The sequence below is a fragment of the Papio anubis genome, chromosome 2 (assembly GCF_008728515.1).
Source record: "Papio anubis isolate 15944 chromosome 2, Panubis1.0, whole genome shotgun sequence".
Taxonomy (NCBI): domain Eukaryota; kingdom Metazoa; phylum Chordata; class Mammalia; order Primates; family Cercopithecidae; genus Papio; species Papio anubis.
In genome coordinates this window covers 101,581,587-101,607,411 of record NC_044977.1, presented here as the reverse complement: position 1 = coordinate 101,607,411, position 25,825 = coordinate 101,581,587, and the positions used below count along the sequence as shown (strand labels likewise).

The 25,825-nt window shown below is 47.0% G+C and overlaps 3 protein-coding genes across 17 annotated transcripts in view; 2 read left to right on the top strand and 1 right to left on the bottom strand.

Annotated features, from left to right (window-relative positions):
* Nucleotides 1–13,319, top strand: part of WDR48 (WD repeat domain 48) — a 46,840-nt gene extending 33,521 nt beyond the window's left edge. For 2 of the 5 annotated variants that reach the window (XM_009201164.3, XM_021934537.2), the window contains 9 exons: nt 1,165–1,272; nt 1,667–1,763; nt 2,232–2,327; nt 4,843–4,948; nt 5,942–6,029; nt 6,660–6,695; nt 8,304–8,380; nt 10,519–10,711; nt 11,294–13,319. In XM_009201164.3, the coding sequence (XP_009199428.1) occupies nt 1,165–1,272; nt 1,667–1,763; nt 2,232–2,327; nt 4,843–4,948; nt 5,942–6,029; nt 6,660–6,695; nt 8,304–8,380; nt 10,519–10,711; nt 11,294–11,389 (897 nt within the window). In that variant the 3' untranslated portion in view covers nt 11,390–13,319. Of the gene's footprint in view, nt 1–1,164; nt 1,273–1,666; nt 1,764–2,231; nt 2,328–4,842; nt 4,949–5,941; nt 6,030–6,659; nt 6,696–7,815; nt 7,920–8,303; nt 8,381–10,518; nt 10,712–11,293 lie in introns of those variants that run through there. The other 3 variants (XM_003894656.4, XM_021934538.2, XM_021934539.2) reach the window with 2 other exon arrangements.
* Nucleotides 13,318–25,446, bottom strand: GORASP1 (golgi reassembly stacking protein 1). 5 transcript variants are annotated; one of them, XM_021934543.2, is made up of 9 exons: nt 25,420–25,446; nt 20,419–20,499; nt 19,632–19,835; nt 17,952–18,038; nt 17,683–17,813; nt 17,241–17,439; nt 16,299–16,449; nt 15,690–15,842; nt 13,318–15,438 (listed from the first exon to the last, which is right to left on the bottom strand). In XM_021934543.2, exons 1-9 carry the CDS (start codon nt 25,429–25,431, stop codon nt 15,185–15,187), a joined length of 1,272 nt encoding a protein of 423 aa, XP_021790235.1. In that variant the 5' UTR covers nt 25,432–25,446; the 3' UTR covers nt 13,318–15,184. The 5 variants fall into 5 exon arrangements, with proteins under 5 accessions (XP_021790235.1, XP_021790233.1, XP_021790236.1 ...); XM_021934541.2 differs by lacking the exon at nt 25,420–25,446 and adding an exon at nt 24,430–24,845; XM_021934544.2 differs by lacking the exon at nt 25,420–25,446 and adding an exon at nt 24,430–24,540 and having other exon boundaries at nt 19,632–19,905.
* The window catches only part of TTC21A (tetratricopeptide repeat domain 21A), a 31,652-nt gene continuing 30,315 nt past the window's right edge, over nt 24,489–25,825 (top strand). For all 7 annotated transcript variants that reach the window (XR_001899885.2, XM_009201160.2, XM_009201158.2 and 4 more), the window contains exon 1: nt 24,489–24,814. Coding sequence is in view for 6 of the 7 variants with exons in the window: in XM_009201160.2 (XP_009199424.2) it covers nt 24,491–24,814 (324 nt within the window). In the remaining variant the exon portion in view is untranslated. The remainder of the gene's footprint in view (nt 24,815–25,825) is intronic.

Genomic DNA, 25,825 nt, shown 5'->3' with positions numbered 1-25,825 from the left:
TTGCGGGGGAGTAAGAAAACCAAGAGCCAATGGCAGCTCAAGAACAAATTGAGTATTTCAGGAAGGAGCTTGTGGTTAGTGGCATTAACCTGCTGTAAGTTGATTTAAGATGTGACTGTAACATGCACATGGATTTAAATAAAGAGGGTGGCCTCTGGTTAGAGTCTTAAGGGCAAAAGCCAGATGGAGTGCGTTGAGTAGTGATTTGAAGGTGAAGAAACAGAAAATTTGACTGGATAATCTTTGAAGAAATTTGATTGGAGGGGTAGGCAGGAAGAGGCAGAAGCTGGAGAAGAGGTAGGAGTCAGAGGGCCAAAGGAAGCTTTTGATTTTGTTTGGTTTTGTTTGGGTATTTGGGTATTTTTCAGATGTAAGAAATTTGAGCATATTTCATTGCTCCTAGGGAGAAGCCAGTAGAGACATTCATGGGTAGATGACAATACAAGGTCATCCCAAGAAGCAAGAGGTGAGGGGGACTGGAGCACAGTCAGAAGGGATACCGTTTTCCTTGCACCAGGGAGAATGATAGAGAAAGTTAAGGGGATTCTGTCAAGGCTTTTCTTTGTTTTAAGAAAAAGAAGTCAGAATCATGTGCTGAGGGTAATGGGGAAGGTGGCAAGGTCAAAGGTAGAAGAGAGATTTAATTGAGATGGACTGTGAGACAGTGAGCCCAGGGCTCAAGTCTCCAGTAAATGAGGGAGAGTGGCAGGTTGCTAGATGGCAGTGAAGGAAAGGTGTACAGTTTACTGCTGCTGAATGACATGGGCCTCAGAGAAGTAAGTTTTTACATGGAGATGGTGGAGTAATGGTCTCCATGTAGCATCAAGGAACGATGGGATGTGGGAAAATAAGCAGTCCGCGTTTGAGAAGATGGCCGACAACTGGGACCCTCGAAAGAGCCACATTGCTGTTAAGATGAGGTGGTATATTATATCAGTATCAGCACAATTAAATTACAGTTTCTCCCCAAATAATATTTTGTGCTTTTTTAATTTAAAATTTTTATAGCAGCAGATTGTTATTTAAAAAAAGGACCACATTCTTTTTGAAATGTATTTTAGACTGTTAAGACACGTGAAAATGTGTAAAATTTTGAATAGCAAAGTCAGAACCAAGTGAATTCACCACTTAATATTGATCATTATACTTTCTTTTGATGTATAGGCATGTAAAGTTGAAGATCTGGGCAAAGTGGATTTTGAAGATGAAATTAAGAAAAGATTTAAAATGGTATATGTACCAAATTGGTTCTCAGTAGACTTAAAAACAGGGGTAAGTTAGCAGTTGATACTTGTATAATTTGGGATAATTGAAGATTTTCATTATAGCTCATAATTATTCTTAGTTACAGAGTCCTGTGTTTTTAAGTGTGAAAGAAAAAAAAAATCTGTGTTAAAACTTACAAAATGCAAAACGGAATAAAAAAGAAAACAAAATTTTAAAAAACAAAAAAAAATTAAAAAAGAAAAAAATTAAAAAGTTACAGAATGTCTTTGGTATCCCAGGAAACTAAATTGTGTAGTTGCATTGAATCACATAAAACACATTTTGGTTCCTGAATTTATGACTTAGCACTTCAATCAAATAGTACAAACAAATGAAGGTTTAGAGACTTGTTTGGAGAATATATTCAAATAGAATGCCACTAAGTTTTTTCTTTTGATAGATGTTAACTATTACTTTGGATGAAAGTGACTGTTTTGCTGCCTGGGTTTCTGCAAAAGATGCTGGTTTTAGCAGCCCTGATGGGTCAGATCCAAAATGTGAGTTTAAGTGTCCTTCATTTTTTCCCTCCCTTCTAAAGAGAACATGAATATGAGCTGTTTTTTGCTAAGTACTTATCTTTATAAAAGTTCTCTATATTTTGTTGACTATGTCCTAAAAATGTGGTATGTACAAATACCTGATGAATACAAATCATTTTAGTAACTTCATATGGAAATAGCCCTTTAAAGAATCTGATTCTCATTTTTGTTTTTAAATAATAGCTATATCTGAGCAACCATATAGAATATCTCTTTGCTCCATATCATCATTGCTTTAAACATTCTAAGATAAAATTTTAGCAGAATTGGCAAAATGACTAAAGTCTTAATTTTAGACATCATTGGCATTGGGTTAAGAATTTAACATCAGAATATGTACAAACTTAGAATTTTTATTCTCTTTTTAGGTTAAAGCCAATTAACTCTCTTTTCCATCTTATCTCTTTTTAATTAACTTTTTGGCAGTGAATTTAGGAGGACTTTTACTCCAAGCACTCCTGGAATATTGGCCTAGAACACATGTGAATCCAATGGATGAAGAGGAAAATGAAGTAAACCATGGTTAGTTTTTATATTCAGATAGTTGCATAAAAAGTTAGAGGTACTTACTTAAAAGGTACTTACTTAAACTGTTTGCTAAAATATTTGTGGTGTGCTCAATTTATTGTCCGCCCTTCCACACCTCAGAGTAGGAACATCCATCCAGTCTTAACTGAGACTGAGATTCCAAAAGAGCAGACCACCTTATGATGTGGCTTTTAGTGAGACTGCTCAAGATAAATAAAATACTCTATATTTATATTCGGATGACTTTTGTCTTAAAATGAGGCACCTTAACAGACTTATTTCCAAAATATTCTTCAAGGTACCTGTGATCTTTTGGATTAACCTCCAAAGCTAGGTAGGTAGGTGCATCAGAAAGCCAGGTTTTTCATTGCATAGTCACTCTTCATGTTGGGCTGAAATGTTGGTATTTGCTAGTCTCATGGCCTATCTGACTTTGACTCTGTTTCAAAAAAAAGTCAAATTCCATCTCAGAAGTGACAGGGCATATGCTCAAGCATGTGTAAAGAATTAATGTCATTGAGGACATCTGAAAGGTGTGTGTGCCATAGGCAGTGGCAGTAACGTCCTCTGAGCAGCAGAGGAGAACATGTTTTAAATATATGCATTTGGCTCAGTTTGATCAAAGGAAGGGGAAACAAGAACTTAGAATTTCACATCCTCATGTATAACCTACAGCTGGTTGAGGAATCACTGAGTCCCATCAACTGAGGCTTACTCCTCTGAAGATTCTCTGCTGGCTACCAGGAGTGAGCAACAATGGCGAGTACCTCCTGCCAGGGACTTTGTTCTGGCTGTCAGATCCACCCATGATGATATGTGGAATTTAAATCTCTCACATGAGGATGACATGCTTCCTTGAAAACCAGTCTTCTGATGTTCCTGTCAGAGAGAGGGTGCTGTTGTCCCACCCATGGTGGCTTTTCTTTTACATCACCTAACACACTTTGATCCCTGTCAGAATTGTACCGTGGACTTTGAGTCAAAGAAACTGATGGAAAAATCTTTCCACAGAGGGTCAAGAAAGCTAGGTTCTGGGGTGGGCTCTGCTGCTTAACAGCTATGTTGCTGTGGGCAGATCATTTCCAGTTAGATGGGATACTCTCAGCGACCCAAATAAGCAATAAGGATTAAGTTATCAAAATAGTGGCATAGTCAGGCACCCCTTGGATCTAGGCTTTGGGTGAGGAGTATAAGGAAGACATCACCAGAAACCATGTCATCCTTAACATCAGACTGCACGGGGAAGGCAGGGCAGGGCATGGCTACCTCCTCATCCAGTGCTCAGACCACAGCACCTGCAGCATATACTCAGTGGACACTCTGGAGTTGTTCAGATGGTGAGCAGCTCTACTATTCAGGGGCTCTTACCAAGTTTCAGGTGGGGGTGCTAAAGACACATGGGTATGGTCCCTGTCCTTCAGGAGCTGATGTTCTGGTATGGCAGAGTTACTTATGGAAAGCACTCTGAGATAGAAGAATTGGGTGCTAGGAGAGAGGTTCCACAAATGCTATAGGATTTCAGGGGGTCAGATACTTCCAGTTTAATGAAGAAAGTGTCATGAATGAATTGGCCACTTGAGTTGGTGTCACCTGTGCTGGGTCAAAAGTTTATAAAGAAAGCAGAATGGAGCTAGGCGTGGTGGCCTCACACCTATAATCCCAGTGCTTTGGGAGGCCTCTAATATTTGTTGACAGTGATTTTGACATTTGTGCTTGTTGGGTTGCTTACTACTGGATGGCTTATGTTTAGGCTGCTCTGCCGAGATTCTGGGGGTGAGACTGAGTTGATGCTTCTCAGGAGTTTGAAACCATGCTGGGCAATATAGCAAGACCCTGTCCCTACAAGAAATGTAAACAATTAGCCGGCTGTGGTGGTATGTGCCTATAGTTCCAGCTATTCAGGAGGCTGAGGTGGGAGGATCACTTGAGCCAGGAGAGGTTGAGGCTGCAATGATCTGTGATCACACCACTGCACTCCAGCCTGGGCAACAGAATGAGACCCTGTCTCAAAAAACAACAGTGGAAAGGAAATCTGCAGAGAACAATAAAAGCAAAATTGTGGACTCCTTGAGGATTTTTTCACAAATGCTTCTGTCATTAGTTATGGCTGCCAATAAATGTAATTTTTTTTCCTCAAGAAATTTTTCTGAGCTTGGTGTTCTACAAAAAAAAAAAAAGCCCTAGATCATCATTTATATACAGGCTGTCCTAGACTTCCTTGTGGCTGAAGTAGCTGGTTATGTTTTTGTTCTGAATCTCAAACATTAGTCTCCTTTTTTATTAAAATCCTTGAAAATACAGTCATTTTTTCCATGAAATATACCACAAGTTGCTGTGTTTCTTATTTTCAGAAATTTAACTTTTGTTTTTAACCTTTATTTCTAACTCTGGTGGACTTAGAGGACATTTGAATTTAATCTTGCAATGTTTGAAGCTTATGGGAGTAAAATGTTTAGAATCTGTTTTTAGCACTAACTCTGATACTAACACCACCTGCATCTTTTCCTAGTAAATGGGGAGCAGGAGAACCGCGTGCAGAAGGGAAATGGATATTTTCAAGTGCCCCCCCACACACCCGTGATCTTTGGTGAAGCTGGAGGTCGCACACTGTTCAGGTATGGGTAAGAAAGACCAGAGGTTTTGCCTGAGAAGGTATCCCATTTGCTAAGAAGTGTCGACTCAAACTCAGTATTTCGATACTAGAAATAGTTTATTATTAAATTCTAGGGATGCCAGGGATTGGAAGCATCCCATGTCCATGAGATAGTGAAATGTCTGCTGCTGTTAGACCACATTCTAACTGGGAGGAGAACCTCTACTGTTAGAATGAGGTAGAATACTTTGCCTCGAAGCAGCTTCTCTATTGGTTTCTGTAGGAAATTTTCACTTTTCTTCACTTTGCCCGTGTGACTGCAAGGGTCAAGCAACAGATGATACCACTAGAATTCCCTGCCCACAGAAGAGCTTCAGAGTACATTACTTTCCTTAGGCTGGTCTAGCCAAGATGAGCTGGGCTGCTCCTGGGAACTGTTGAGGCTGACACTGACATTGCCTGGAGTGCCAGACAGTTACATGTGGGACCCTTCAGGGAAGGGCTGGACTGGTTCACCTCCAGGTTGCCAGCAAGGTCGTGGTAGAGCCAGGGGGAGAGCTTACTAGTCTATAGTTGCCAGAAGAAAGAAAGAATAAGACATGCTTGTCTTATTCTTGAGTGCAGGATTATCTTTCTTTCTGATAGTTTCCTGAGTGGTTACCAGAAATATTCTGACTTCTACTGCATGTGAAAGTCTCTGCCATGCACTGTGGCACTAGCTGGGGACATTTACTGAGTGCTTTGCTTGCACCCAGGTTTCCTGTCATCACCCAAGGACTCCAAGAAGCAGCTATAGTGTATGCCTGGCCTTGGAATCTGGGGGCCTGAGTTTTAGGGCCTGCTTTCCCTTTTAGCTGAGTGAGTCATTCTTCCAGGCTGTACTTTATTTCCTCAGCTGTCAAGTGGGGGTTAGCCTACATGAAAACCATGAGGGTTCCTCCCTCTAATATTTGTTGACAGTGATTTTGACATCTGTGCTTGTAGGGTTACTTACTACTTGATGGCTTATGTTTAGGCTGCTCTGCCGAGATTCTGGGGGTGAGACTGAGTCGATGCTTCTTAATGAGACAGTGCCACAATGGGTAATTGACATCACTGTGGATGTAAGTATCCTCCACTCCCACTTGGCTATTTTATTTTTTTGCAACTCATGAAATTAAGAACTGCTTTAGACAGTATAATCTTAAACCTTACTAAAAGCTAGACTCCCAAGTGGAATCCCCATCTGCTTCCTTGCAGTTCCAAAGTTGCAGAAGTAGTACTGATAATTATTTATATATCTAGCTTTGTTGGTTTTTATATATATGCTTATTCAATAAAATAATAAATGAATGAAGCCCTCATCTCTCCCCAAGCATTCATTCTTGCCCATTCACTCCCTATCCTTCCTGCCATGCATAATAAATTAATGCATAGCCTTCAGTACTTTTTTCTTTCTATAATATTTGTGTACATAGATGTGTCTACAGTTCATTTTATTTTGCACAAAATCTCTTATACATACTGTTCTGCAACTTTTTTTCACCTAAAAAAATGTGTCCTGGACATCTTTTCATGTCTGTACATGCGAATCATTCCTTTTTAATGACTGTGTAAGATTCTGCTGTATAAATGTACCATAATTTATTTAATCAGTCCCCTATTAATGGACATTTAAGTTGTTTCCAATGTTTTCTATTACAAACAGTGCTGCAGTGAACATCTTTGTACATATATCTTTGTGTACTTTTTAGGATAAATTCTTAGAAGTGGAATTGCTGGATCCAAGGGTATGCACATTTTAAATTTTGATAGATACTGCCAAATTGCCCTCACAAAGGCTGTACTAGTTTACATTCTCACCAACAGTGTATGAGTGCCCATTTCCCCACACCTGCACCAACACTGGATACTTTTAATCTTTGCTAAAAAATAGGCAAACAGTATCTCATTATTTTTATGTGGATTAAAAACAAATTAATAGTGAAGTTAAGCATCTTTTCATATTGGCCATTTGTTTTTCTTCTGTGAATTACCTGTTTGTATTCTTTATCCATTTTTCTATTGGGTCATTTTTCTTACTGATTTGTGGGGTGGTTCTTTGTATTGAATATTTAGCCTTTAACTATTATCTGTGTCTCTCAATTAAATTTTCACTTCGTTCCTGCTTGCTTTTGCCAGGTGAAAAGTTTTACTTTTTATATAATCAAATTGATCCTTGATGGCTCTCAGTTTCATGTCTTGTTTAGGTATTTCCTACTCCAAAGTAACACAAATATTCTCCTATATTGTCTTTTAGTTCTTTTATGATACTTATTTCTAGCTCTCTAATCTATTAGAATTTATTCTTCTGTTTGGTGTAAAGTAGGATTCTGACTTTTTCCAAAGGGACAGCTCGTGTGCTAGCACAATTTATTGAAAATCTGTCCTTTTTCTACTAATCTGGAATGCTGTGTTTATCATGTACTAAATTTCTGTATACACATGGGTCTGTTTCTAGACTGTCTTATGTACTGTGGATCTATTTCATATCTTTCTAAAGCCGTATGAAAAGGAATTTAATCTTTAGAACCTTCAGAAACTTTATTTTCTGTCCCGGATATACCTCTAAGACTTAAAGCCAGTGTGACACCTGATGGATATTCCATGGTTTTCTCTATGCCCGAGCACCCCATAAGCCACTAATTTCTTTGAGTGTGAAACTCACCTGGGACACATTGCTGACTTTAGGCCTGTGGCTTATTCCTGAGAGGAGACATCCAGACAGGATGTGACATGGAGGCTCGGAGGGGATTAATACCCTGAGAAAAGATGACCACGTAATTTTATCTTTCATCTAAGAATGTGGTTTACTTCATGGTAGACATCTGGGTTCTTGGCTGAAGTTTCCATTCTTTCTTAACACCTCAGACCTCACTCTGATGTCAGAGGGAAAGAAAATGGGAGGACTTTGATTGGCCTTTTCAGTTGGATGATGGGCCTCACCAGCACAGAATATGTGGCTTTGCTCAAAGGTGAATGCTGTGGGTTTCTCTCAAGACACTTAAGTTTTTGTTTGGGCCTTTAGGTATCAGCCCCAATATTTTAATGTAGAATTGAGATTTTGGTTTGTATGGCTTAAAAATTTAAAATAAAGTTTGTTTCTCTTTAATACCTTGTACTGTTATCTAAGAAGAGCCATGCTACAATTTCATATTGCCACTAATGTTACATATATTTTTCTGATGAATTTTCTCAAAGGCTGACTTAGGTAATTTGATAGCTCACTATACATTTCATAGAAAGTCACTTTTAATTGTAAGATAATTATTACTCGCAAGTCATGTTTTCCTATTAACATTATTTTCATTTATCAACTAATAGAAACTATTATACCTTTTTAACTTTTACTGTTTCAGAAAAATATGCCCAAATTCAACAAAATTCCTTTCTACCTCCAACCTCATGCATCTTCAGGAGCAAAAACCTTAAAAAAGTAAGTAAATATATGCTTTATTGATCTAATTAACTACTGAGAGAATTCCTTTTCCTTCCTTTTATAGCAAAGGAAGCATATACCAGATCTAAGGCTGATTTTATAATATTCATAGTTTATACAATTAAACCACTTACCAGGTACCAACTTTGGCCGACTACAGGTGTTCAGAAATAAATAAGGCCAGGCACAGTGGCTGATACCCATAATCCCAGCACTTTGGGAGGGTGAGGTGGGAGGATTAATTGAGGCCAGGAGTTTGAGACCAGCCTGAGCAACATAGTGAGACCCCCCTCACTACAAAAGATATAAGTAAAAAAATTAGCTGGGCATGGTAGCACACACTTGTAGTCCAAGCTAGCCAGGAAGCTAAGGCAGGAGGATCATCAGAAGTTTGAGGCTGCAGTGAGCTAAGATCATGCTACTGCACTCCAGCTTGGGCAACAGAGAGAGACCTTGTCTCTAAGAAAAAAATGATAAATAAAACACGCATTTTGTCTGTTGCCTTAATTCACAGTTTAGGACCCAACCTGTATATAATAGTTGCTTTTATGGATACTTAAGGAATAATGAGAGTGGGAGAAAGAAATGAGTTTGTGGCTGGAGCTTCCCAGAAAGGCTTCTTGAAGGACATGGAATTTGAGTTGGACATGTAATGATTGGTAGAACTTCAAAAGATAGATATTCCAAGTCCAGGACACAGTGTGATCAGGGATGTGGAAGTGGGAGCATGCATAAGATAGTGGAAAGTAGTGTGAGGACCCATGCATCTGCAGCATGGGATGGAGGCACAGCAGGAAGATATTAGGAAGTAAATTGGAAAGGCTGTTAAAGGTTTTGTTGATGTTGGATTTGAATGCCAAGCCATAGAGCGTGCAGTGACTTTTGAGCCAAAGTGGGATATGGTCCAGGGAGACCCAAGAGAAGAATTTTAGTAGTGTAGTGATGGAATGCTAAACTATGAACAATATGTATATTCTAGCAAATAAAATCAAAAAAATTTGTAAGCCTCTTTGTTACAGAGATTTCCAAACTTATATAGAAAGAGCTCCCATTGTCCAATCAGATAGCTTCAGTAATTATCAATACCTTGCTAAACATTTTGCTTCACCTGTACCTCTACCTGCCCTCCCACCCACCTCCCTCCACACACCACACAGACACACACACACAATTATTTTAAAGTGAGTCTTAGACATTACTTCAGATAGATTTAACAACTGCAGTTCAAATGCTTTTCAGAGTGTAAGCCTTAGTTTTTTGGTGTAATAGTTATTGACTGTTACCAGAGATACAGAAGTAGGGTGTTGATGAGTCTAGTTTGGAACATAGAGAGTTTGAAGTGCCTGTAGGACATCCAACTGAAATACCCAACCAGCTGTTGGGTTTGTGGTTTACAACAGAAGTTTGAGACTCAAGGTCTAGACTCAGGCATTGTCTACCCACAGGTGCTAGTTGAAGGCATGGCAGTGGGGAGGAAAGCCCAGGGAAAACTGAGCAGTATAGGACTCTGGTAAGCATTGGGAGCTGCCTGCCTTTCCAGAATTATTTAGTTTGCCCAGGCTCTGGGAAAGTATTCAAGGGAATAAAACCCAGAAGTTTACTATGTATATATATGTGTTTTTGCTTGTTTGTTTGTTTGTTTTTCTGAGATGGAGTCTCACTCTGTTGCCCAGGCTAGAGTGCAGTGGCATGATCTTGGCTCACTGCAGCCTCTGCCTTCTGAGTAGCTGGAATTACAGGCGTGCACCACCATGCCCAGCTAATTTTTTGTATTTTAGTAGAGACGGGGTTTCACCATGTTGGTTAGCCAGGCTGGTCTTGAACTCCTGATCTGAAGTGATTCACCTGCCTTGGCCTCCCAAAGTGCTGGGATTATAGGCATGAGCCACCACGCCTGGCCTGTATATGTAAGTTTTAAGAACATGTATTAATCTCATTTAGTTGTACATAAACTATGTCTTGGAAGGACACTGTAGAAAATCTTTCGGCAGCTCTAAAAATGGATTAAGGTAATGACTAAAAACATTTATTGATTTTTCATCTTTATAAAATGTTCGCATCAAAGAAAAATAATATGGAATAAATAATATCTAGTGATTTCCCTGATGTCACAATATGCCACTGCTTCTTTACAGAGACAGACTCTCTGCTAGTGACATGCTCCAAGTCCGAAAAGTTATGGAACATGTTTATGAAAAAATTATCAACTTGGATAATGAGTCTCAAACCACTAGCTCTTCTAATAATGAAAAACCAGGAGAACAGGAAAAAGAAGAGGATATTGCTGTGTTGGCAGAGGAGAAAATTGAACTTTTGTGCCAGGACCAGGTAAGTGGACTTGAGGACTGCAGCCCCAATTTTTCCAGTGCTGGTGCTTATCAAGAGTTACATGCCTTTGGGCGGGGGGCTTCTACTTTTAGAGGGGCTCTAAGGAGCCCTGGGCCTCTCCCACCTAAAGCCCACCCTAAAGCTCCTCTTTACTGCTGGGGAGATTTTCAGAGAAGGGATACATAGACAAATGTGGATGTGCTGGTAGCTTTTTTTTCTGACAAGAAAAAGACACATGGTCTTCTTGATTTGCAAAGCAGCATGTGCCATGTTTATGATTTAGAGTGAAGGTGTGCGGAGAAATGGCAGAATGGTTTTTTAAATCAAGATGCACTCAAAACGTATCCTTAGACGAATGGCTGAAAGATGGCCTGGTGTTTCTGGCATAATCACAAAAGATGTACATTTCACTAAGCTCAATTTCATTCCCACATGCATGGAAGCCGTGACAGCAAGAATTGGATACCAGGCATAGGGGAGGAGTGGGCAAGCTGGATCACCTGATGAGAGTCCCTGAGTTAATGATAAAGGTTTTAGATATTAGAGACTTTGAAATTTTTAAACTTAATTTTGGCTATTCAGGTTTTGGATCCAAATATGGACCTTCGAACAGTGAAACACTTCATATGGAAGAGCGGTGGAGACTTAACCCTCCATTACCGTCAGAAGTCCACGTGAAGGGTGGGCTAATGCTCCTGGGTATTCATTTACGACCTTCCTCTATGGCCCCAAGAGTAGTCCTAGGAAGCCCACTGAGCCCCAACGGGAGCAAGACTTCTAATGGCCGATTTGGTATGGACCGAGATTATCTTTCAATTGAAGTGACTAATCGAGATGTAATATAGAAACCAGTCTCCATGTGTAGATTAAGCTGTCCCCAGGGAAGCAGAATGCAAGAGCAGAAGAACCCCAAGCAGACTATGCCTTTCGAGATGTACAGAAGACTGACAGCAGGCCAGTGCAGACTTTGCTTCCTCCTTGTTTCAAAGGACCTTATCTGTCTGTTAGCACTTGTTAGAGACACCTCGATCGGGCCACAACTGTCTTTGTTTCAACCTCAAACCCACACACTCTGTAGCTTTTCTAAAAGAGTACATTCCATTCATGCAATAGATATGAAGGCTTTTTCCAAGTTTGTCATATAAAAAAAATCAAATTGTTTTCACCATTTAAGACAGTTATTTTTAGTGGGAATTTGCTGTTGCACAATTTGAGAACCAGCCCATTTCATAATAAAAGATTAATGTTGGGCTTGTTTTTAATATTGCATCTCAGATGTGTTCTTGTAGGAAGATCTGTTGAAATTCCAGGTGCTGGATCATAGCACTTGGACTGCTGGGCCAGAGTTTGCGCAGCCCGTGCCTAGTGATGCTGCACCCTCCCATGACGTCCTGGCTTTGTGGCAACCCCAGGGAGGTGCAGCCGTTTCACTCCTTCCTCTACTGTGTCCAGTTCCATTTACACAAAGGGAGCTGAGACCACGGGTTCTTGCTCTGGATGAGCAGCATGACACCACTAAAACTTAAGACCATGGTGAAATTTCAGTTTCATTCAAATGTCACCTAAAATTTATGGTGTCAGAGTAAAGGGAGATCATAGTGAGTTAATTTGATATTCATATCCTGGAAGTATACATATTTGTTTTTCCAAAGTTTTATATGCAGGTTTTTGTTGTACCTGTATCTAGATCTTCTTTTCACTGTTCTAACAATCTAATACTTTCATAGAATCATTTGGATCTTGTATAGAATGTAACTTATTGGGGATAAACACTTCAACTTTTGGCAGAAAATACTTTGGATTCTCCCCAAGGTCATTTGTATTCAGAGTAAATCAATGGTCCACCCCCATGAAACTGTAAGACAAGCCTCCTGTATGAAGCCAGAAGCACAAGTGCCTTCAGAGGGCAGTTGATTCCAGTCCAGTTGCCTCCCTAGCTTGTGTGTGGCCTGCCTCCAGCATAGCAGGGACTAGGGAGGGAGGCAGGGAAGTTTTTTTCTTTTCCACGTCTTCACAGGTTCGGCTGGGGGCAGCTGATGGGCCTAAGTCCATACCTTACTATTTAAGATATTCTGATCGCACAACTGCAGAGACAGGGTTCCCTCACTGCTAGTCAGCTTCCTTTGGAAACTGGACAGGCCATTGCCACCTGCACTTTGAAGAAGTGAGCAAAGACGTGGCCACATTTCCAATAAGCTGAAATGGTCTTTCTCCCTTCCTCAGAGAGCAACCAGCTTTTTTTTTTAAAAGTCCTTTCTATCTGTTGGATACAACAGTGCGCTTTTGGTGCACATTTTTTAGCAATAGTTGTGAATTAATGGCAAAAACAAAACAAAAAACCAAACTTATTTACCAGCCCTCAGTTGTGTTTGCACGAGGGGCCTTTGAGCAAAGAAATGGGTTTTGCTGGGTCATTGTGCCCTGTGTGCTAAGCCTTGGGTGGCTGCATTCCCCTCCTGTCATAGATCTGAACCCCAGCATGATTGTATTTCTTTCCCCTCCAGTCAAACCGTAATACAGTTTCCAGAAAATTTGACAGTCCTGCAATGCCAAAAGGGTAAAAATCTGTATTTCACAGTTGTATAGAATAAAGGCTTTAGTTAAAATATTTCGAAGTGTAGTACACATTTATTTTCTTTTCATTTGTCATTTTCTTTCATAGCAGATTACAGAGAAAGAAAGAAACCTCTGGTTTCATGTTCTTCCTGGAAATATTAGCATTGATACCCATTTTATCCTCCAACTTATGGGGGAAGGGAAAGTAAAAGTGAGGGAGGGAAGAGCCAGAACATTCGGGTGAGGGCAACTTTGGGTCAGACTGCCAGGCTACAGAGTTAAGGGAAGCTGGCCCCAGAACAGTCCTGTGGTGATTCTGTTCTACTTCCTGCATTCCTGCAGACTTGACATTGGGCTCCCAGACGATCCAGGACACAATGCCTCACTGTTCTGCACACGTATCAGCTGCTCGGGTAGGCTTGACAAGGGTTTGCTTTAAATGAAGGGTTTGCTTCAAACTTAGGGTTTGCTGATTTGGGGCCCTCCCTTCATATAGTTGGTCTGTGCCCCCCAGAGCAGGCATTCCTTGTCCTGCACAGCTGACAGAGCTTGTGAGTTCCATGCATGTACACCAGCATTACACATGATCCTGTAAAGGTGAGACTTTCAACTAGGCACAGGCTAGAAGACAAGACCAGAGGCAGCTTTCAAAATAATTAGCAGTGTGGGAAGTGAGGGTCCAGTCAACACAGCAGAGGACTTCAGGTGATGAGGGGCCGTCCCCGGATGGAGTGCAGGACCTAACCTAGCCTTAACCTGCAAAGGCACCTGGGGTGGGGAGAACAGCTTCCTCCCCTACAACAGGAAAGAACAGAAGGGTCTTTACCTACTCTTAATCTATTCCCTTAATTCCCCCTTGGGGTTGGAAACTGTGGGTGAATAGACCTAGTCAGGTAGACGGGCTTTGAGAAATTGCTTAGGGTGTTGAACTTAAATTTGTGACTTTTATTCACTATTGAGGCTGGGTAGATGCCTTGTATATTTAGAAGAGATCACTGTTTAAGTTTGGGAGCTAACAGGAGTTGCCACTGGGGATACAGGTCTGTGGTATGTAGGCCCTGAGGAAGAAGAAATACTGTGGTCTGGGCACAAATGGGTCTCTGCTGAAGGGCCTAGAATTTCCAACCCACCTCCCTCCAGGAGAGGGGGGCAAGTACACTGCCTCTCTCCCCCTCCCGTGACTAGCATGGTGGCCAGCCTGAGCCAAGTGTGGCAGTGTAGCCTACGGACAAGGACACATGACAGAGGACTCAGTGATTGGGACTTGAAAGGGGGTGGTCCCAGGGCTTCAGGGTCCCTTCCAGTACAGATGGGGTGGGCTGAGCTGTGCAGGAAGAATCAAAGCAACCAGGCCAACCCTGGACAGCAACCCCTTCCTTCCTCACCTCATCTTCACATTGGATTATAACCAGACCCTGCTGCCTCCTGGGCAGCCCCAGTGACCAGAGCAGGACCAAGCACTGGACCTGAGGGTACACGGCCAAAAGATGTCCTCCCACAAGGCCCGTGGCCCCCTCTCACCACCCACTGAGGCCTTATGCCCCACCCAAGCAGCAAAGAATCCTTCCTCTCCTACCCCAGCTCCTATAAAACAATTTGGGGTGCTGCTCCCAGCCCTCTACTACCCCAGAAAGACTTGTTTGAAACCCCCAAAGCCAGGACTATCAGGCAGGATAAATGCTGGGAGGTTACCTCTTGGACACTAGAAGTAGAGTCTGAGTGGATACAGAAGCCCCCTGCCAGCAGAAGTCCCTGCACATCACTTGGAGCTACAGCCTAGAAAGCTGAACACATAGAGCTGGGATCAGGCACAGGGCTAGGATCAGCTTGGAGCTGACCGCACAGTGCAGCCTGGGCTGCCTGCCCACATCTGGGCCTCATGAAATGTCACCAGGGGCCTTGTCACAGCCCAGGGTGTTATTCTGCGGTAGAGATCTGGGCCTGGCTGGCTAGCCCCTCAGCCTCCGTCCCAACATCTAGGCCCTCTGTGCTTGCTGGTTCCTCTTCAGCCTGAGCTTCAAGCAGCTCGGCAGACAGCCCATCTTCTGGTGAGGCTGCAGAGGTGAGACTGTCAGGAAGAGTCAGCTGAGGCAGGTGGTCCGCCTGGGCTTGGGCACCTGGGCTGTCCAGGAAGGGGACCTCAAACTCTGACCCAGACCATGTAGCCTCACCTGCAACACAGAAGATCAGGCTGAGGAGGCCTGCAAGAACCTAGGGCCATGGTGTTAGGGCCAGTAACCCCACTGACCACCCCCCATTGCCACTCCAGGTTTGATGGGGGATTGGAGATGGAGTATACAAATGCCTTGGTGTGACTCTGTCAACCCAATGGCCTGCTTCTGCCCAGCTGAAGAATTGAGGGCAGCCTTCCCAACAACCCGGGGTCCTTCCCAGAGGACTTCAGAAGGTGATGGCCACTCACCACCCCGCTCATGAGAACTGCTGCTGGAGCAGATGTCCTCTGGCCCTGAGGTTGAGACAGCTGTGGAGGTCAGTTCTGTGGAAGAGGGCAGGCTGGGCCACACACTGGCATTGCTGCTGTCCAAGAGGGAAATTCCTGACACGTCCAGGAAGCCTAGGGGAGGGTGGTGCAGTTCTTTGCCAGCATCAAACCCTGACTGCTGGAAAGCAACACCCTGGGCTCAACTTGCCTAGGGCATCTGGCCCAGCCTGTGAGACTGTAATCGCCTCAGACCCTGGTGATACACCTCACCCAGCCTCAAAGAGGTTCCCACACTGCCTGTTTCTGAGGAAAGAAAGGGACCTGGAGTTGGTCATTATGGGAAGAGCACAGTGGCAGTGGGTCTAGACTGCTCTGTCTCCAATTTGCTGTGTGACCTGAAGAAGGCCACCTCTCTTCTCTGGACTACACACTCCCCATCTGTACACTAGATTGGATGGTATGCAACTATTAATATCTTGGTGTACATGAGATATGAGGGGTCGGCAGGGCCTGAGGAAAGTTTTGACATTCCTGCCAAAGTCCAGCCCCAGGCCTGGGGCCCACTCCTCTCCAGGGTCTGCCCACTACCTGGGTCCATGACTCGCTGCACTGGAGGTGGGGGCTGAAGAGGAGTCTCCATGAAATGGGGAAGTCCATCAGGGTCTGGAGCACTCTGGCTGGGACTCCCAGGCCCAGGAAGGGGATCCTCCATGGAGGAGCCAGGTGCCTGCAGCAGGGCCTAGGGAAGAAGAAGAAATGGGTAGGGGACAATCAGGACAGTGCCTCAAGGTGAAGAATTTTGCAGTCCAATCTTGTCCCAGGAGCACTGCTCTGCCTGAAGGAAGGAAATGGCCTTAATAAGCCACCCCTTCTTATATTGGTGATAGGAAGTCAGGCCTGAGGGGCCTGTCCTGGCCTCCCCTGCAGTGTTGGCACTGAGAGGGAGCACTCTTTCCACTCAGATGAGGAATCCCAGGTGCCCACCTGGCCCCGACACATTCCCTTTGCCCCATCAATGACTCACAAGAAGACAGGGCCTTCCTTGAATTCAGGCGTACCTGGAGAACATCCTTGAATATTCCCTGGCCCAGACCCCAGGCACCAGCCCAGTGCCCAAAGGTGCTCTCAGAGGACCCACTCATCAGCTGTGAAGGCAGGGCCAGCACTTCCCTGCAGACTTGGCCAGACAACCATCCCAACCGTGGCTCTGGAGGCCCAGCCCTTTGTCCAGTTTTGCCACAACTCACAGGCACAGCAAGCACCCATCTCTGAGCCTCAGTTTCCCGCTCATGAAATGAAGATGACAACTTGGGCTTCACCTCCACCCTCACTTCTAGACCCAAGGGGCAGGAAAGCCAAAAGTGAGTTTCACTGCTCCAGGCATGGCTTGCCTGCTCCCACTGGGTCCCAGAAGTAGATGGGCCTCTCAGATCACAAAGGCCCCACAGGCCCCTGAGGGTTGCTGATGGCTCCCCAAGGGCAGCCTCTAGAGTCTTCTCTCTTCCCAGTTGATGGATTCTCCCCACATACCTCCATGTAGTCACTCTCCCTGGAACCTGTCTCCAGGGAAGGAGAGTCCTCGAGGGTGGGTCCAGGTGGTAGGGCATCATGCAGTGGGGCATCAGGTGGTGGAGCACAAGGTGGTGGGGTGCCAGGTGGCTTCTTGTGGTAGCTGGGGGGCTGAGTTGGGATCCGGTGTAGATACCCGTAGCCAATGCCACATCCCAGACTGCCGAAGGCCAGAAACATTCAATTCAGGGGCTTGTCCCATGGCCCTCCCTACCTTTGCTATCCCCACCTACTACCAGCAATAAGGGGACTGAAAAGGGTACTTCTGAAACACTGGTCAGCCTCAGGATCCCTGGGACAAGGGCCCAACCCTCCTCCATCTCCACCATAGAACTCTGAGGTCCATGCCCAATGGTCATGCCCCACCCATCTGGCCCTGCAGCCCTCCAACCCCATGAAGTACCTGCCCTCTCCACCCCAGGCTGCATTGGGAGTTACAGTCACCTCCCGGCAGGAGTCTGACTCGGAGTTATACACCATCAGCTTCAAGGGCTTCCCCTCATGAGACTCGATGAGCGTAAAGAAGTCCTCTGACTGTGAGAAACGCATAGCACCTGAGGCCTGCTTCCAGGGCTAAAGCCTCAACAAAACCAGACACTTCTCATGGACAGCACCCTTCTCTTCACACCACATCCAGAGGGTCTAGGGAGGGGCAAGCTACAGGTTCCTCACCTCCTGGAGGATCTGGTCCGAACCAACCACATAGTCTGTGTAGGGGCGCAGACCGGCAAGGGCAGCAGGTGAAGATGGTTCCACATCCTGGGGAAAGAACCGCAAGCCACTGGCCATGCTACTAGAGGTGTGGTTGGGGGATGGGAAAGGGCAGGGGGAACTGCCTTTTCAGGTAGTGAGTGGGACACTTGTCCTCTGTCCCTAAGCAGGGCTTCAAGCCCATACTCCCTCTTTTCACCCCTCCATTCCCCTACCTCCCCCAGGTCTACAGCCTGTCCAGCAGAGGGCAATACCATGGTAAGGCTCAGCACCAGGCTCTGGAAGCTGACCCTGGGCTCAACTTCTGGCTCCAGATGCCCAGCTATATGACTGAAAACACATTATTGAACCTCTCCTAGCCTCAGTTTCCCCACAATTAAAAGCAAGATACACAGTATCTAACGATAGGGTTACTGAGAAAAATAAAGAAATATATGAAAAGAAGAAAAGCACACCTCGGCTACAGGAGGTACCCCACTACATTGCTGCTTCTGCTGCAAGCATGTGCCTAAAGACCCCTAGGGGTTGGAGGTGAGGACAATGAGCAAAACTGGGTACAAATAAGGATTCCTTTCTCCCTTGGAAAGTTTCACCACTCCCAATCTCCCTGGGAAATGCAAAGGAATTTGCATCATCAGTCCCCTTTCCCTCATGGGCAGATTAAAGAAGGCTGCAAGAAGGCCAGGCTCTCCCAAGAAGTCAGTGAGAAAAATAAGTGGCTAGAAAACAAACCAGCCAACTTCTAGTTCAGAGCACCCTCCTTCCACCAGGCTACAGGACTGAGCATTCAAGAACTTAGATACCATCAATGAGCACAGGTTTTGGGTGTGCACGTGTGTCTGTGGACAGACTAACATCTACGACAGCTTGGTCACTGAGGTTCGTTAAGATATCGATTAATCATATAACAATACACCAGAAAAAAACAGTATATTTACAGTCACGTTGCTTATTGACAGAGATACATTCTGAGAAATGCATTGTTAGTTGATTTCATTGTTGTGCAAACATAATACAGTGAACTTAACTTACACATAGCCTATTACACACCTAGAGTATATGGTGTGGCCTATTGCTCCTAGGCTACAAACCTGCACAGCATGTTATTGTTCTGAGTACTGTAGACAACTGTAACACAAGTATCTGTGTGGCTAAACATTCAGGCATAGAACAGGTACAGTAAAAAATATGGTATTATAATCTTATGGAATCAATATTTTATATGCAGTCCGTAGTTGACTGAAATGTTGTCATGCAACACATGGCTGTGTGTGTGCGCGCACACACACACACACACAGAGGGACACAAAATAATAAAAGCAGCAGCATTCCAGCAGTCCAACCACCATGCCAGTAGATGGTATTTCTGCCTTTCAAATTAAGTAACCTAGGTATAGAAGGTAAGAAAGTGCTCAGAGTCATGGCTAATGGGAAGCAAGGTACACTGTTCAGGTAGTAATGAGCTGCCCTCTCTGGGACACTGGAATGAGACCACATCCTGCCCTCTGTCTTCCCTGACCATGGCTCCAAGGCTCCCACCCCACTCCTGCATGTCCCACCCTCACACCCCGCCCACATCCAGACCTGCCCCAGTGAACTCATCCTTCCGACACACCCTGCCCTACCATACCCCACACTCACCAGCACATGCCACACCTGCTCACTGGCCCTGCGGAAGCTGCAGAAGCGCACGCTGGCACCCAGTAGGCCCTGGCCGCCCCACATGTTGCTGGGCACCACCTCCACCTCGCGCACCCTCATGGTCTTCATATTGAACACCTCCAGCTTCACGGGCTTCTCCACATTGGCTTTCAGTAGTGCCTTCAGTGTGTCATTCTCCTTGTTCTGTGGGGGCAGTGGGGCTGACTCCAAGGCCACCCCATGCCCAGGCTAGGACCCTCAGATAAGTCTGGGCCTGAGATGGGGCAAGGGCCTTAGTGGGCAGCAGCCCCCAGCAGGGTCACTGTGGGGATGGGCCAAGGTAGTGGATGGGCCAGGTTCACAGACTAGGGTTAAGCCTGTAGCCACTGGGACCCCTACCTCCCCCAAGCACTGCCAAACCTTCCTCAGCCTGCCAGAAAAAGCAAGCAAAAAGCCTCTGGGATCCACAGCATTCCAGTGCTGCCCCACTCTGAGCTGGCCCTTGGCCAGGGCCCTCATATCCCTCACGCCCAGGAGGCAGGCCTCTTGGGCCTGTGGCCACCTCCAAGAGGCCATCTGTCCTCTGTCCACCCCAGAGAGCTCAGAAGCTGAGCACTGGGCAGGGCCCCAGTCAGGCTCTAAGTATAACCCTGGCAGAAGGGGAGACAGGGCTGGGACTCCCTGTAGAAAAAAAGGGAGGGAAGGGTAGACTGGGGCCTGTGGGACAGATGGAGACACACAAACACACACAAGCAAGCAAAGCAGAGACAGGGTTGGGGAACCTCACCAGCCTCGAGTGCCCAATGGTGATGATGAAGTCAAAATAGGGCTCCAGGCCCGCCTGCTGGGCTGGGGAGTTCTCCTGCACCTGTCCCACAGCAAAAGCCACAGTCACTGCGCCAACCCTGGGACTCTCCAAGTAGCCCTCTCCCCCATTTCAGGAACCATCAGCACTCCCGGTGTGCCAGCCAGAACACATGCCTGGCGTGAACTGTTCTGGGCATTCTCAAGGTTCACTCCATGGTCTCTTGCTACCTTCCTGAGCAAAAATTTTCCTCTTAGGAAAATGGCTCCTTCCTGATTATGATCCACAGATGCTTTCAGAAATGGCTTATAGCCCAGGACATCGTTAGGGGCTCCCAGGAGGCAGTATGGAGACAGGCTGGCCCAGGCCTGTGGGAATGCTGCTCTAGAGAGCTGGGCTAGGGTTGGCTGGAAAGCCAAAAGGATTTACCAGAAAGGTTTAGACTGGACAAGAAGGGAGGGCCCTGACGTGCAGTGGAAGTGGGCAGGCCTCAGGAGGGATATACCCAGGGCTGTGCCGAGAAAGAGGAGTGGGAAAGGCAGCTTGCAGCCAGATCCCAGGGGTCCCCAGCCTCTGGGGTGGGAGACCCAGGCTCAGTCCAGCAGGTAATGAAAGCCACTGGCAGAGGAGCAGACCCCAGGGGTAGACCTGGGCCTGAGCCAGGGAGCCCAGTGAGTGGGCAGTGCCAATCTCCACACCCTGGCTCTGGACTGAGGAGCCTCCCACTGGCTCAGCTACCCTACCAGCCCCATAGTGTAGCCTCCATGCCTGTGCAGGACACCTCCTCCAGGAAGCATTCCCAGTCCCAGGGTGCTCCCTGCCCCTCCCTGAACTCCCCAGCTCACTGCTGCTGTCTCCAAAAGCACAACCACCAGGCCTTGCAGGCTGCAGCAGAAATCCATCCCAAAAGCCCCATTTACAGAGCCTGGCTTAAACAATGCAGGCTTTGTCCCAAGGCCCTAGACCCGAAGATGGACCCACAAACACACCCTCTGGCCTTTGGCTATAGGCATTTGATGACCTGTTGGTGTACACACGACACCAGCCAGACCCAGCTCAGAGGGCACAGGACTTAGGCTCTTGCTGCCTCCTCATGGGAAAGGCCCTATGGCTCCTGCTACACACCAGCCCCTCCAGTTTTGGATTCCCCAACCTGAAGGACAGTTCATGAAGACTAGGCTAAGAACAAATCGCTGAGATTAAGGCCAGTTTGCCCCTGAAATTAGGACTCCCTTCTGGCAGCATCACCAACTGGGCCCCTCCTTATCACCTCCAGAAGCTGCCATGGCTTCCAAAGGGAGTGAGTGCAGCCCAGAAATCAGATCTGGCCCTACTTGGCCTGGCCCAGTAGGCAAGCTGCTCCCAGGCCCCACTGCAGGGGAGCTCTGGGCCCTGCCCTCTAACCCTTGGAGTGAGGGGATCTTTTGAAAACCACAGGACAGTTATTCAGGAACAGCTTGGGGACAGTGCCCCTACCTGATCACGGCCACTTCCAAACCACTCCATGTCAGGTGCCTGCCTATTCCCCTCCCCACTCCCCAGTATTGCATGTCAGCTGCTCTCCATCATTAATGAGGTCCAGAGACTCAGGCCCCAGGCCTGGGCTCCTTGACCCACCCAGTACCTCCACCCACCCTCTCCTGTGGCTTTGTCCTCTGCTTGGCTACACTCCACTCTTCTCACCTGGGGCCTCGTCACCACTCACCATGGCTCTGCAGCTGAAATAATCTATGCTGCTGCCCACTGTATTGCTCCCCCTTCAGAAACCACTGCCTGCTATCCAGCTCCCTCGGGGGCTCCCATCACAGCCTGCCCCATGGCCCTTTAGTGCTGCTTTTCCTAATGCTTCCACCCTATCCTTCCCAATCAGGGAACCTAATGGAACTCACAGTGATCACAGCTTATACTTACTAAGGGCTGGTCAGCTGAGTGCCAGGGGATGGTACCACCTCACCTGCTTTATGTATCATTTAACCTTTTTAATAACCTCAAATGACAGATGAGACCAAGTACTCAGTAATTCAGCAATTTGACCCCAGGAAATCCAACCCAGAGCCCTCCCCCAACCACTGCCCTCTCCTAACAGCTGTTTCCTGGTGAATCTGCCACTACTCTAAGCTCACTGAGGGCAGCGACTTCTCCAAAGTGTTAGGCACACAGCGAGGTGCCAATATTTCTAGAATGCAGCACAGCTGTTCTTCAGTGTTGTTAAATGTAAGTAGGTCATGTCACTCCTCCACTTAAAACCTCCTGATGGTTCTACATCTCAGAATACAATCTTAAATCTTCAGGACAACAGGCAAGGTCCTACGTGGTCTGCTCTGGTCTCCTCCTCACACTGGCCACACCACCCAAGCACACCAGCATCACCTGGCATTTCCTCAAACACACAAGCACAACATACCTCGGGGACTCTGCACAAGCTGGTCCTTCTGCCTGGAATACTACTATTCCCCTAAATATCTGTATTGTCCACTCTTCCTTCAGAAGCATCTGTTCTAATGTGACTTGAGAAGAGGCCGTTCCTGATCACTCTATCAATAATAGCACCCACTCACTATTCTGTATCCCCTTAACCTGCTTTATTTTTATCACTAGTAATTACCACCTACCATGTATTTTTTTCATTTCCCTTCTTTCCCTACCAGCATTCCAAATGTCAGTTCCAGGAGAACAGGGACCATGTTTGTTCTGTTCACTGCTTTATCTCTAGAGCCTTAGAATTCTGCCTGCCAGAGTAGGAGCTCAAAACTACGTTTTTGTGATGACAGCCTCTGATCCCTGGTCCCTCTCCGATTTGTCCCTCTCCATCAGGCAGGTCCCTCCCATCTTCGAAGCTCCCATCATCGCCCTACCCCTCCTCTTGCCAATATCCTGAGTTCCTTTGCCTTTAATCAAACCTGTTGGAAGACGCTCCTGGCTGGATGCATTCTACTGTCAACACTTGCTGTTTGGTGCCTCACTGTAAGAAAGCCCATTACCAAGCACAAATCCTGTCAACTCTGGGTTCTCCAAGCCAGCCCGGTTTTCACGTTAAGAAACTCCTCCTTTAGCCCTCTCATGTGGCTAGCTGGCAACAGACCTTACCTTCGAAACACACAAACCGACAAACTTGCCCGTCTCCACTCATCTCTGCATCCAGCTGCCTTTCACTAGGGAAAGGGGGGTGCAGGGACGCCTCTTCCCCGCAGCGCTCCGGGGTGAGAGACCCCCAGCCCCTCTCACCTACATTATAGCCCTTCCCTCTCCGCAAGCACAAATCTCCATCAGGCTGCGGCCCCTCTCCTCACCTTCACAGCCCACTCCGTTCTAGGAACCCCACTCCGTCTCCACTTTCCGGAAGCCTGCTCGCCCAGACTTCCTTGTAGAGGCATCTAAAGGCTGGGACCCTCCCCAGCTGCAAACGCTCTTCTCGAGGATTCTGCAGCACTCTCCTGGCCCTCCCTTCCCCACTATCCCGTGGCTGGTTTGCACCGGTCCTCTACACTCGGAAGCCCTTACGACCCTACGACTGGCGGGATGCGCGCCGACGGGCTCCCCTGCAGCTGCGTCCACTAGGTTACCCCGGGCCCCGGGACTGTCCTCGGCATGGCTGACTCTCTTCCCAGGCCCAGCACAGAGCGCGGACGCGGCAGGCGAGCGTAAATATGTGCTAAGTGCAAGAGTGCGTCCTGACTGGCAGTGGTGCATTCTTCACCCGGCAGGAGCGCCATTCCCGGCGGCCGGACCGGGAAAACGCTCCGCTTCCGGCACTGCTGTCACTTGGTGCGGGCGCTGGGCCCGACCGTGGCCGCAGAGTGGCCAGGGTCCGGCAGTCCCGCGAGGCCGCCTCTCCCAGGCGGCTCCCACCGGGCAGGGGGCACCGCCCGCCACCCACGCGAAAACACTCCGGCCGGGACCCCGCCGCAGTCGCCAGCCAGCCGGCGACCGGAGGCCCGGGCGCGGGGTTGCGAGCTCCCTGCCAAGGTCACCGGCGCCGCGGCGGCGACTCACCCCGTGCAGGTGGAAGCCCTCGGCGCCGCCCGCGGGCTGCTCAGCGCTGACGCCCAGGCCCATGGCAGCGGCTCCGCTCGGCATCCGGGTCCACTCCCGCTGCGCCTACCCAGGCCGACCCGGCGCCACTAGCACGGACTCGCTCTCTCGGCGCTCGATTCCTGCGCCTTGTGACGTGAAGCGCTTTGTTCCTCCCACTCCAGACACTGGCGCTCCTAGCAACCGGCTAGCAGCTCCGTTTCCAAGGACTGTAACGCCTTCAACCGCCCGCCGTGATAGAGTGCCCACGACCCTGCCTCGGGAATCCCGCTCCGCACCGCCCCACCAGACCCGGACTCGGAGCCGCGAGCGGCCCGAGATGAGCAGCAATGACTCCTGCCTTATGGTGCGTGGCCTGGGCGCTGTCCGACCGCTCCCTCGTGACTCCCCGCCTCTGACACAGCGACCTCGTGCCTTGCTACTCTCCTGCCACCCTTCGCAGTCCTCAGTTATATATCAGGCGGTCCTGCCCTTTCTTGCCCCATTCTTCCTGGCAAGCGCATCTTTTCCGGTGGCTTCTGCGCTCCCTGAGCCCCAAATTAGCATCCCCGGTTCTTGAGCTACCCCAAACCAGCGCATCTCATCACTATCATTATCCTTTCTTGTCATCATCCCTTCTTCCACCCAGCTCACTCTCGCCTGCGCCTCCCACCCCAGTTGATGGCATCACTATTTAATCTCCTAGCCTTAACTCATACCTCTTCCTTATACTCATCTTCTAATCCTGTCTTCAAGAAATGCCAGCTCCTCAATGTCTCCTGAGTTTTCTTTTTATCTTTTTCTCTTCTAGCCCAGAACCAGCACCATCTCTCCCCCTGAGCGCCTGCAACAGCCTCCTTCCCATCTGGTTTCTCTGCTCTGGCTCTCTTCAGCAGCAGTAGTCCCTGCAGCCACCACAGCACACACTCCCCACACGCAGAAGCAGCCAGAGTGGTTGTTGCAAAAATGTACCTCTGAAAACATCCCTCGCCTTAAAACCATTCTGCTTTCTGTTACCCTTAGGATGGTGTCTGGGCTCTTTCGTATGGCCCACGAGGCTGTTTACAGTCCAACCACATCTGTTCCCAACCTAGCACTCACAAACCTTAGGGGAAGTGAAACTTAACTTTAAAATCTCAGCCCCTTTGTCAAGCTATAGTTTCCATGGGCTTAAGCTTCCTTAGCTGTGAAAGATACTGAGAGGGCCGTGTACAGGATAGTGGATATGAAGCCCACAATAACTTGTACCTACAATTGGTATAATTTTTCTTATTATGTGTCCTCATTTTTCCCCCTTATTCCCTTCCTAAGACAAAGCCTGGGTTGCATTCCCCATCATAGTTGAACCAGAATCTGTTGGTAATCCCCCAAACACCTC